We start from the raw sequence: 13,023 nt of genomic DNA, 5'->3' as shown, positions 1-13,023 counted from the left end.
CTTCCTTCGTTCACTGAGAAGAGCCGGTTCATAGAGCCGACTCGTTCATGAACGACACACCACTTGTCACCACTGGGCTGATGAGCTTCATTGTACCGTTATATGAAGTTGTCAAGCTGTACTAACCAATGAAGTTTGACTTCTGAAGCAAATGAAAACACATAAAAGCGGTGCACCAACGTTACCAGTGGCTCTCGTGAACATCTGTAATTTAGAAATTTAGTAGTTGTAATTTGGAGGTTGTTAAAAATGTTACAGGAATAACGTTACCTGTGATCCGCGGGCTACCGGAGAGAGAGCCGGTGAAGGACGTGTGAAAAGGTCGCCGAACTTTATTAATAAGTGTTCATTTTCACTTCCTGTAGAGTTATTACTACTCCAAACACATTGCCTCCAAAACGGATTTAACTGACGCCTGCAGTTACCGTTAAAATCGGTAACCAACGAGACAGGAAACTGAGGCTGCTTCACAATAAAAGTCTCACAATGGCTGATCGGCGGAGAGCTTTTATTATGAAGCATAAACGGGAAGTGTGATTTTGTATTGATGGACTCTTAATCATGAAGACTCCCACGCCTTGTTCCACCACGCGGGAGACGTGGGGAGTTTCCGTATCATCATATGTCAAGAGTGGGTGCAGGTGTAAGACAGCTGGGGCCATTAAAAATGAAAAATATAATGCAGGGCGTCAATTCAATGTGAACAGAACTCCAAGGTACAACAATGTGCCATTTCCTATTTTTACACATTCAAGTGTGGACAGTTGAGTCCACGCTTGAATATTTAATATATATAATATTTAATATATAATATATTTAATTTTAATATATATTTTAATATTTGGATCAATTGTTTTTTAATTACAAGCATCACATTTCGTTGCCTAACCATCCCTCCCTACTTAACACGGGCAGACAGCCTACTGTTGATTACTTTACTCAGCTGTATATGTTATCGCAGTGAAACAGCCAAGACGGATGAAGTTACGTGGTTAACATCACGACATCGTGTAAACTTCGCAAGGACATTTGGATATTCGCATCGCTTCGATAAGTTTTCTTAGATATGATTAAGTTTCTAAACACATCGAGACCAGACATTTCCAAACTTGATTTCATTATCAGTGTGAGGAAGAACAGTAACGCGGTTATGTGCAAGAACAACAAGTCACTAACGAGATGAAATCGTTTTGCTCACCTTCGACGCTTGCGACAGGAGAGCACCGAGAGCAGCTCGTGATGGCGGAGAGGAAGAGATGCGCCGCGTGGACCCTTTTCACTGCAGCTGACAGGGAAACTTCCACATGTGATGTGTGCAAGAAAGTAATTCGCCACTGTGGTACCACCACAAACTTATTAAAGCAGCTCACCCTCGAGAGAAGTCTGCTTTTCAGCCAAAAAATCAGGAGTATCCAGGTCATCTCTAGCATTAAGTAATGTTTTTCACAGTGTAACTGGTGATCAGAGAGGCCATTTCAGCAGACTGATTAAACTATTATCATATGTTGAAAAAAATCCGAATTGTTTAACTGGACCTCAAAAATATCCACTTATGTAAAGATATATACCTCAAACCTGAAATATGAATATGGCTGAATATAATAACCCTTTGTGTTAACTGTTGAAGGAAAATTAGTATTCCTATTTAGGCTACATGCAGATTACAGTTACAGACTTAATTGTCTTAATCATTTTGTTATTTCACTTCGATAACTCACAACGAGCCATGGATATTACAAGGACCATTGCTGAGATGATCGTGAAGGAGCTACAACCCATCTCTGTGGTTGAACAGGAGGGTTTTAAGAACCTGGTGAAGACGCTTGATCCCCGCTTCAGGATTCCAAGTAGGAAATATTTCATGGAAGAGAAAATACCTTCATTGTATGAAGAGTGTCGCTCAAAAGCAAAAAAAAAAAAAAAAAAAAAATGCCTCGATGCTGCTGGCAGTGCTGTATTGACCGCTGATCTGTGGACATCAAGAGCCACAGAGGCTTGTTCAACTGTCACTTGCCATATTATTGATGACAAGTGGTAAATGCAAGCGTATGTGCTAGAAACCAGTAGTTTCTCAGGAAAGCACAGTGCTTTTGTTGACTTGTTTTGCACAACTGACTGTTATTACTGACTTTATTTTTCCACAAAGATCTGTGTGCAATGTAAAGTATTTTCTGTTGTGTTGTTTATATTGTTATATTTATATTTTGTTACATTATTTTTATAAATACATAGTTAATAAAAAACCTCTTTATTTGCCAAAAATCTTTGTCCTGTGTTTGATCATAATCATAATCAAGCAACTAAAGACAAAATCACAAAATTATTCAATGACCATGACATGTCAAGTAAAAAGTATCGGTATCGGCGATACTAGCCCTGTATTTACTTGGTATCGGATCGATAACAAAATTCCCAGTATTGCCCACCTCTAGTGAGCAGCACCACACTTGGCAGGCTACAGTGTTTGGGTGCGCCGCTCTAATTTACCCGTGTAGAACGTTGCGTCACATTAGTTCCACTTTTGGCGCTCACGTGTAAAATCATAATAAACTTATAATTTCTTTATTTGGTCAACACGCGGGGCTACAGGGGTGGCCAGGGACATGTCTACAGAGGCACGGGCCTCCCTAGGCCTCCGTGTAGAACCGCCACTGGGTGTTGTACCGGCAGTAGTGCATCCACTGATCATCTCCAATTTTAGACCAATTAAACTCATATAACTGTAATCTTTTTTTAGACACATACTGCATTCTTGAAGTGTTCCATGCTGGTTTTATGGATCTTCACAACACTGATCTGTACTTTTAAACTTATTAATAATCTTTTAGTAGAAATAAAACTCATCATAAAAGTCATGTCTTTCCACTGGTGTAATGATCACAAACTGTGGTTTTGTTCTCTGAATTTTCTGGCTATACATGCGTTTTTCCATGCTGGTCATGAGCGACCGTCCTCTCGCTGCTCGCTGTTCCGACCTGCAGCATCTTCAGTTTCTCTGGAGTCAGAGTCCTGTTTGTTTGGAGCAACCTTTGACGTTCTGAGTAACTTTTGAGCCCTGAGGAACTCCACCGGGGACAGGTGCTAAGGAGGACACAGAGAAACCTAAGCTGATAGAAAAACTTCGGATGAGATCTGAACCACTCCAGAGCAGCAGCCCGTCAAAGGTGGTTTCTCTGTGTCCTCCTTAGCATCCGTCCATGGTGGAGTTCCTCAGGGCGCCATTCTTGGACCAGTCCTCTTTTACTGATCTTTGTGCTTTTACAGTGTTGCTTTCATTCTGAATTATTTGCTTTATTTTGATTGCAGAGCACTTTGGTCAACTGTTGTTTTTAAATGTGCTTTATAAATCAACATAGATTGGACTAGATTGGATAGGAAGACTGCACCAGCTTGTGATTGGTCATAATCTTTCATTTGCAAACATTCAGCTTCATATATAATTATCTTTGGTTAATTAGCATTGGTTGTTACTTTGCTGTCAGCCTGTTTGTATCTATAACTTGGCTTCAGTCTCTGCAGCATCGCAGCTCAGGTGAGTTCTGAAGAACTCCTGGATCTTCTTCCACAGGTGGACTTCAGCTGCTGAATGAGCCTTGGACTCACCTCCCCACAGGACTGGAAAGCCTGCAAGTCCATGTAAAGATGAGGTGCAGTGCGGTCCGTACGGTGGCTCCAGTAAGTGTCCAGCTTTTGGGTAACACAAACTCTCAAAGTTCTCCTTCCCATGATGCTTCAGTCTCTCCACCATCTCGTCCACGTAACCTTTGCTGTCCCAGTTGAGGTCGTCCTCTGAAGCCACAAAGAGGAGACGTCCTTCGGCTTGTTCAACGGGGATCAGACTGCCCTTGTTCTCCTCTGCCAGGGGATTGTTAACACCATACTTGATAATGGTAGCTCCTGACTCAGTGCGAATCACCTTGCTGGGGTCGAATAGTAACGGTGAGAGGATCTGATGACTCTTATAGAACAGAGGGAAGCCCAGATTGGCACTGCAGCCGTTGATCCACACTACGGCCTCAACACCCGGCACAAAAGCAGCAAGTGTGAGCGCAATATCTCCTCCCTTTGATCGGGACACTACGCCAATTCCTTTACTGCCCACCTGTGAAAAAACAAGAAAATTAGTGGTGATAAAATCTGTAGAAACACACAGAGCTTAGGAACTGGTCTATGAAGGTGAATCAGCAAACAGTGTAAAGACTGGATGAAATGTGGAGGTCTCATCAAGCATGCAGGCTCAATCAACTAGTGAAAAAAAACATTTCCTTTGTTGTCACATACAACATCCTGTGACCCCGGGTTCACAACTTGCTTCTGCTGTGCTCACAAATAGGAACCAGAACATTTCTGGCTTCCCACCAAATGTGTCAAAATGAAAGGTCTATAACTTTATGCTGCTGTGTTTCAAACTTACTCAAAGGACTCACCTTAGGCTGTCGTTGTAAGAAATCCTTTGCTTCTTCAAAGCGGTCCAGATGAATCTCTTTGAAGGTGCCAATCTTCTCATTGTACACCGGCACAGCCAGAACCACAAAGCCCTTGTTGGCCAGCAGACAGGCTCTTCTTTCTGACATAAAGCTGCACAAATCCAACACAGCAGGAAACGGACCGTCTCCTGGAACACAGACATACGAGTGAATGTCAGCAGATAATCACAGAGCAACTCTGAGCAAGGAAGGGACAGATACTTTCACCTTATAGCTTGGTATGACGCATTCTCTTAAAACATATGATTGGTTGTTCAATTTCGTCACAAGGATCAACTTCATGAATCTGACCTCTGAAATACCATTCACCCTCAAGGGAGCTGTGACTGGATTGTTTGATTTGTTGGTAAACCAACTGAATCCTTATCAGACTGGTGCCATCAAAATACAAATAAAGTTGGGAGCTACTTTGGGCCTTCTGTATTTATTTAGCCGATGTTATTCATTACATCTGTCCTTTTCCTGCTCTCCTGGTGATCCTAAAAACATTGTTATGAAGAAGAAGAAGAAACACACTTTTTATTATCACACACAACAATGCAATGCACTACATGCACACACACCATGCTTATGTGAAATTAATTCTCCACGTTTGACCCATCTTTGGTCCATCCCTCCTCCGCGGCGGGCCAGGAGCGGTGGGCTGCCAGCCGACAGCGGCGCCCGGGGACCCAGTTTCCTTCGTCACCATTGGTCAGGTGGTGATCTTGCATGTTTTTATGGAAGGGGCCTTTCTGTGTGGAGTTTGCATGTTCTTCCCATGTTCACCAGGGGTATCCTCCATAAAAACCCCCCACTAAAAACATGCAAGAAGATCACCACCTGACCAATGGTGACAAACAGCAGGCACTGAAGGCATGGTGGAGGACACGCCCACAGACAGGAATCAAATCCGGGACCTTCTAACTGTGAGGCGATAGTGTTGCCACTGTACCACCGTGCCACCCACCCATATACATTCATAACAACATACTAAAGGCTTTAATTAAGCTCTGATGAGGCAGAACATGGAGAACCACCGACCTGGGGGAGTAAACAGGACTCCCTGAAAACTCCCCTCTTTGATGGGGAGCCGGCTGACTCCATCTCCCATCAGAAGCCTCTCATTGGTCGCCTCTGCCAGCATCTTGCCCTCACCTTCCTCCTTGTGCACAGAGAACGTCACCATTTGTTGCTGCAGTGCATTATCCTTCTTAAAGTACCTGTGTGGGGCATCTGATCTCATCGACCACAGCAAACCCATGGGTTCAACCCCAACATAGCTCCCACCAAGTGAGGGGTCTCTGTCCAGGTCGATCTCCCCGCTCTCATCAGCCCTGTAGGTGGCCGAGGAGCTGAACACCACCCCCTTCTCGTCAGTCGATCTGGCTCTCATGGTGACCACCTGTCTGGGTCTCAGCCCGGCCACCTTCACCTGAACGGGCTCATCATACAAGCATCTGGCGTTCGGCAGCAGCCTCAGTGTGACTTGAGAGGACATCTCTTCTCAAACTGAGGATCCTTTGACTGGAACAAAGTAAACAGGCCAGTCAGCAAATATGACCAAATCTACCTGTGACAGCATTGACACTGTAGTGCATTTGATATTGAGCTACAGAACATTTTGTTCATGCAAGCAGACAGAATAAATGAGATAATTAAGTCTGCAAACTGGAAAAACTGCTTGTTGAATGTTGAAACTGAGCCTTTTCATGCAATGTGTCGCAGACCTGCCCACCAAACTCCATTCAAAATTTGTCAACTTTTAAACTTTTAATTAGCAGGCGACAGCTTTCCAATGTTAACGTTTATTTAATCATTTTAATGCAGTGGAGGTCACCGTTTATTGCAAAAGATATGAGGCTGCAGAATGTTGAAATGACCTGCGTCAGTATTGACACTGTCATGTATCTGATAAAGAGCTTCACTATTGTGTAAGAAAGCAGAGAAATTTAAGGTCAAATGGTTCATGGTTTTGTGCAGATACAGACTCGATCAGTTGTATTATCTGGGATGTAATATATATGTAAGTCTGTTAAAACACCTGTACAGATAACTCAATACCGCTTCTCTCCAAAGTGGCATCAAAATCTGCATTAATGACCGGGCAGTTTGTCGTTGCATGAACAAAGTCCATAAAGGTTACACATTAACTTTGGGCAGTTTTTCCCCCTGTGTTTCCTTTTGTTTTCCCTTCCCTCCCTTGTCGTGCTCCTCCCTGTCTGTCTTCCTCCCTCTGTGTCTGTGTGATTGACGTGTTACCAGCGCAGGCTCGTTGCTTGTGCCTGACAAACTCTGTTATCACAGGTTGTGTTTAGTGTGATTATTGGTAAATATTTTAACCTTTCTCATTTATCGACAATTGAGATATTTCAAAATGTGTTTGTACTTATTCATGTGCATGTGATCAAGCTCCATCTTTTCTTTCTTTCTTTCTTTCTTTCTTGTTTGATACTGTGTGTATTAGCATTTAATGGTGTCTGTAACTGAGTGGTGCTTGAATGTGTTTCAGGTCTAAAGATATCAGTTACTGACGAATGTAAGCACTATTAATTTTCACGCACGCATTCAAGTAGAACAATATGTCTGACAACTGAAAACACTTGGTGTTTAAACTGCCAACTGCAACTGCCATGTGGGTTAAGACCTGCCCCACCAAATTCAATTCAAAATTTGGCAAATTAAACTAAACTTCATGAGCAAGCAATAACATAACCTGCAGTTTCACACTGCAATTAAATCTGATGAATCATGGGTCGTTCTGGTTAATTCGGCAATGAATGTCAATGAAATCTGGAAAAAAAAATCTCAACAGAAGGTTATTCTGGGCTAAAGGTCAGCGATGTGAAAGTGGGTGAAATGGTCACGGAACTAATTTCCAAAGTTAAATTTTATTTCAGCTTCTTAACACCATGGAGGTCATCACATAACTTTATTCTGTTGAAGTTTAACGTTGTGTTAATGTTAAAAGAAGTTTTACGGAGGCAGTCAAGCTGAAACCACCTGACCACAGGACAATAAATGCGATGCAATACCTTTTTATAATTTGATTTAATTACAACCACAAGCGTTTGGTGAGTCTGGTGAATATCGAACTGCATACTGGGTACTGTGCTTGATCAAACATATCAAAATTATGTAAATGGATAAGTTAATCAATAATCGAGTTACTAACCTGTTATGTGAGCCTCGCGCCGACCTGCTTTAACCGCTGCTGAAAACATCAGCTGGTTTCATTGAATGAAGCTCTGTGCAGTTCAGCTGTTTGGCCTGCAGAGGGCGCTTATCAATCTGCGTTTTGTTTTGTTCTGTTTTTTCAAACTGTCAGAGGGTTTTACACACGAGACCTGAAGTTACACATCAGAGGTGAAAACTAACAAGTGTAGTACTTAAGCACACTTTTGTAATACTTAAACTTGAGTATTTTCATCATGTGCTTCTAAACTTTGCTCCACTTCAACCTGATGCAACATCAAAACGCAGCTTTCATGTTCATGTTTCTACAATATGAATCCAATAATATAATAATATAACACTCTGCAGAGGGACATTATGCAAACTGAGAATTATCGCTTTTATTCTTCATTCTCCCCACTTAAATAAATATTTATATATTGATGGAGTATTTTTAAGTTGTGCAACTGCTGATTTTACTTCAGTAAAGAATATGAATACTTCTTCCAACACTGCCAAAAATGTTGGAGATTATTGATGCAAGGTCAAGTACAATTTGATTATTAAACGTGCAGCATGCGGCACCACTAGTGTTGGTTTATCTTGGAATCAATGATCAATGTGCAGGATTTGGAAGTTAAGGATAAAAAGTTTCATGTCGTCATTTATTTATTTATGAGGGCAACACACATTAAGCAACATTTCTGTTGCCAGCTGGATACTTTTCAACTCAAATGAGGTGATGGCTAAAATTTACAAACAGGTAATGAGACACCACAAAGACAGCAGCAGCAGCAAAGTATGCAATTAAACAGTCTTTGTTCAATAATGGCAGTGTAGTTGTCTTTGAAGCCTTCTTGCTATAATATGTAAAGTCCACTGTGAGGCTCTCACGTCCAGAAAACCTCCAACACTTCATGCTCGACAAAGACATGATTTGTAATTGTAAAAACAAAGAAATCTACTGAAATAATTTTACATAATTACTTCGCAGTCCTGACAAACACATCCAGAAGTTTTAGCCTTCCTTCAGTGTTGACTATGACTGTGATCGTATCTATAACTTGGCTTCAGTCGCTGTAGCATTGCAGCTCAGGTGAGTTCTGAAGAACACCTGGATCTTCTTCCACATGTGGACTTCAGCTGCTGCGTGTGATCTGGGCTCACCCCCCCACAGGACTGGTTTACCCACAAGCCCATGAAAACTGGAGGGGCAGTAGGGTCCATAAGGCGGCTCCAGGTAATGCCCTGCTGCAGGGTAACACACACTCTCAAAGTTCTCCTTCCCATGACGCTTCAGTCTCTCCACCATCTGATCCATGTAGCCTTTGCTGTCCCAGTTGAGGTCGTCCTCTGAAGCCACAAAGAGGAAACGCCCAGCAGCTCGTTCAATGGGGACCAGGCTGCCCTTGTTCTCCGCTGCCAGCGGATTATGCATTGCATACTTGCTAATCATGGCCCCTGACTCAGTGGGAATCAACTTCGTAGAATCAAACATTAATGCAGGCAGGATCTGGCTCCTCTTATAGTAGAGGGGGAGCGCTGTGTTGGCACTGCAGCCATTGATCCACACTGTGGCCTCAACATTTGGCAGGAAAGAAGCCACTGAAAGAGCAAGATCTCCACTTTTTGACAGTGATATCACACCAACTCCTTTACTTCCGACCTGAAAAAAATGCCCCCCATGTTTCCCAGGTTAATATCGCAATGAAAGCTTTCATGTTTTCTGATGAACACTTGTGTGGAGGGATGCCATCTATTTCCAAAGAGTCTAACTTAATGACCAGAAATCCTATTGAAACTCAGCTCTGACCCAAAACTAGACTGACCATACGCGTAAACTTTCCAATATTAAAAGCAATAAATCATGAAGACTCAGATGTGTCATCATAAACTCACCTGATCTTGTTTTTTCAAAAACTTTATCGCCTCCTCAAAATAATCCAGATGGACCTCTTTGATGTTCTTCGGCATGTCGTCGTGGCCATACAGAGCTACAGTGAGAACCACAAATCCTCGGCTGGCCAGCAGAGACGCCCTCTTCTCCGACAGACCTCCACCCAAAGTGTACAGATCCAACACAGCGGGGAAAGGTCCTCCTCCTGGATCGAAAGGTTCATTTAATGACAACGTATTTCATAAATCTTATAAATGACTGACACACACAGAGCACAGAAATTCTATCCTGAGACGCCTCGTTCAGATTCATTCATTTCAACCGGACCTGAAGGCTCAAACGCTAACAATAGAGGATCATTCGGGCCCTTTTTATGTGAAGCACTTGGTGAACCTGATTTCTTTGTTGCAAAGCATGTTGAGCTGCAAGTCTTGTATAAAAAGTGCTCTCCGAATAAAGTTTATTATTATTATCATCACGACGAACGGGTGTGAACACAGGTCCCGGACCCTGAGCATGCTCAGTGAAGTCTGCCTGATGCAGAGTGACCCTCTATTGATGAGAGTGAACTACAGGCCGGATGAGTGATTTTCTGTGGAATGAGATATATCATGCTGTGGATGAACAGACTATTAAAAAGATCAATTAACGCTGACATTGTTTTGAGGGCAGCCACCAGCCTGCTGACCATAAAATAATGTCAGCGTCATCCTCTGAATTTACTGATTAAATGATTTTAAGCATGAGAAAGACAAAACCTGGAGGAGTAAACAGGACTCCCCGAATGTTCCCCTCTTTGACGGGGAGCCGTCTGACTCCATCTCCCATCAGAAGCCTCTCATTGGTCGCCTCTGCCAGCATCCTGCCCTCACCTTCGTCCTCGTGCACAGAGAACTTCACCACGTGGGGGTTCAGCGCGTTGTTTTTTTGACACCTTTTGTGCAGGATCTCCGGCCTCATCGACCACAGCAGACCCATGGGTTCAACTCCAACATAGCTCCCACCAAGTGAGGGGTCTCTGTCCAGGTCGATCTCCCCGCTCCCATCAGCCCTGTAGGTGGCCGAGGAGCTGAACACCACCCCCTTCTCGTCAGTCGATCTGGCTCTCATGGTGACCACCTGTTTGGGCCTCAGCCCGGCCACCTTCACCCCAACAGGCTCATCAAACAAGCATCTAACGCTCGGCAGCAGCCTCAGTCTGACCTGGGAGGACATCTCTTCTCAAACTGAGGATCCTTTGACTGGAACAAAGTAAACAGGACAGTCACCTCTTTCATCAAATGTGACACAGAAGACATGATGGGTCTGTTAAAGCACCTGTATGGGTAACTCGGAGCCCCTCCTCTCTTAGGTGGCATCAAAATCTGCAGTAATGACAGCAGCTTGTTTTTGCATGAAGGAACTCCATAGATGTTACACATTAACTTTGGGCATATGGACAGTTTGATCTGCAGTGCACTGGTCTCGAGTCTCACGGTCAGGAGACATATAGTTCAAACATTCAAATAGATCAAATGAGATATTTAAGTCTGAAAACCGCAATAACGGCATATTTAATGTTGAAACTGAGCCTCCTGCTGCTGTGTCGCGTCCGCACCAAATTCCACTCAGGATTTGGCCATTTTAACTCGCTTCAATAAGCGAGCGACAAGTCTCCGATGGTAAAGTTTGTTTCAGCGTTTTAATGTCATGGAGGTCACAGTTTATTGCCATAGCTGTGAAGCTGCAGAATGTGCGCACGTTGAAAAGAAGTTTTACAGACGAAGGGAGTCTGAAACCGCTTGATCACAAGACACGACGTGCGTCCTAACTCCTGTTATGTGATTTCATCATAACCAGATCACAATCCTGAGTGTGATGAATGTCGAACTGTACACATGGTACTGAGATTTCTAAGACAAACTGTGTCACTAACCTGGTATTGTTAGCCTCGTGCAGTCCTGGTCCAACGGCTGCTGAAGACGTCAGCTTGTAATTGAATGATTCTCTGTGCAGTTCAGCATTCTGGCCTGCAGGGGGCGTTCGTCAATCTGTGTTTCAGAGGGTTTAACAGCCAAATCAGCAATCAGTATAGTACTTACTCACACTTCTGAATATTTTCATTATGTGCTTCTTTACAGGGGATTACGTTTTATGTCACACCTACTTTGAAGATGAGTCTTTTACATTCAAAATGTTTGACTGGCTCATAAAACACGATGTACGATATGAGTAAACTTCCCAATAGTAATGTAAAGAAGATAAACTTTGCTCCACTTCAACCTGATGCATCAAAACGCAGCTTACATGTTAATGTTTCCGCAAAATTAATCCAATAATATAATAATACAACACTCTGCAGGGGGCCGTTATGCAAAGTGAGTATTAGCACCTTTTATTCTTCATTCTCCCCACTTAAATAAACATTTAAATACACGACTTTTAATCGTGATGGAGTATTTTTAAGTTGTGCAACTGCTGCCTTTTCTTCAGTAAAGGATGTGAATACTTCTTCCACCACTGCAAAAAATGTTGGTACAAGATCTCTTGTGATTTGATCATTAAACGTGCAGCGTGTGCAGGATTTGGAAGGAAGGAAGGAAGGAAGGAAGAAAGGAAGGAAGGGCGTGAATAACAAATTATTTCTGACATTCTTTTGTTGCCAAACCAGGCAAAACGCAGCGCAAAAGTTAGGAGTACAAAGTTTCATGTCATGGATTTATTTTTATTTTCTTGCACTCTGTCTTGTTGCTGCTGTAACATGTGAATTTCTCCCATTGTGGGATAAATAAAGTCTATCTTATCTTATCTTATCTTACAGCAGAGGGGGAGCGCTGCCTTGGCACAGCAGCCACAGATCCACACCTGGCAGGTAAGAAGCCACTAAAAGTGCAAGATCACTTTTTGACTGCGAGCGTGGAGTGGAGTAACATTAGCTCCACACTTCAGACTGCAACATGAGATCAGCTGGTTTTGTTGTGACAGGAAAGCCTCCTCTGCTGTTTGCTGTCTTGGTATGTTGCTGCTGTATGTAAATGTACTTGATAGACGTGCCCCGTGGTACACTGACTGTTGTACTTATATACTTTGGATTGTCTGCCGAATAAGAGATGTTGAGATGCCTAATCCTATTCCTCATCTAACTCTGAGAATGATTCACACTACATTTACTGATTAACTTAAATTATGGGGCAGGTTACTCCGTCCAGAACACATGTAGACTTAGGCCTCATTTTCATTCCTATTGTCATCATCTTATCTTTCCTAAGATGTAGAAAAAGAAGTAGAATCATGTTTTGAGTTGAGTATCCCTGTTATTTTTATGATACCTTTATCTCACACTGTCACTGTAAAAAAATATACCATGATATTCATTTTCAAATCACCCACCCCTAACTTCAACCCAGGTGTTTTCCACACCATAGAGCCTATGGAACCTATCATGCAAAGTAATTTTAGAGGTTGCATGCAACTATTCTTTGATTGAGTCCAGGGCTATTGTCATGT

At 42.7% G+C, this 13,023-nt stretch overlaps 2 protein-coding genes across 2 annotated transcripts; both read right to left on the bottom strand.

Moving 5' to 3' along the window:
- Window positions 1-3,493: 3,493 nt before the first annotated feature.
- Window positions 3,494-12,968, bottom strand: LOC143328803 (acyl-coenzyme A thioesterase 1-like). The gene is made up of 4 exons (XM_076744134.1): window positions 11,453-12,968; window positions 5,511-5,993; window positions 4,428-4,615; window positions 3,494-4,102 (listed from the first exon to the last, which is right to left on the bottom strand). The coding sequence occupies exons 2-4, from the start codon at window positions 5,965-5,967 to the stop codon at window positions 3,494-3,496; spliced, it is 1,254 nt and encodes a 417-aa protein (XP_076600249.1). The 5' UTR covers window positions 5,968-5,993; window positions 11,453-12,968.
- On the bottom strand, window positions 8,273-10,263 carry LOC143328804 (acyl-coenzyme A thioesterase 1-like). The gene is made up of 2 exons (XM_076744135.1): window positions 9,540-10,263; window positions 8,273-9,306 (listed from the first exon to the last, which is right to left on the bottom strand). Exons 1-2 carry the CDS (start codon window positions 9,612-9,614, stop codon window positions 8,698-8,700), a joined length of 684 nt encoding a protein of 227 aa, XP_076600250.1. The 5' UTR covers window positions 9,615-10,263; the 3' UTR covers window positions 8,273-8,697.
- Window positions 12,969-13,023: the final 55 nt, after the last annotated feature.

Source organism: Chaetodon auriga, chromosome 12 (genome assembly GCF_051107435.1).
Source record: "Chaetodon auriga isolate fChaAug3 chromosome 12, fChaAug3.hap1, whole genome shotgun sequence".
NCBI classification, from domain to species: domain Eukaryota; kingdom Metazoa; phylum Chordata; class Actinopteri; order Chaetodontiformes; family Chaetodontidae; genus Chaetodon; species Chaetodon auriga.
The sequence above is the reverse complement of the archived record's forward strand: the minus strand, read 5'-3'. Positions and strand labels throughout refer to the sequence as shown.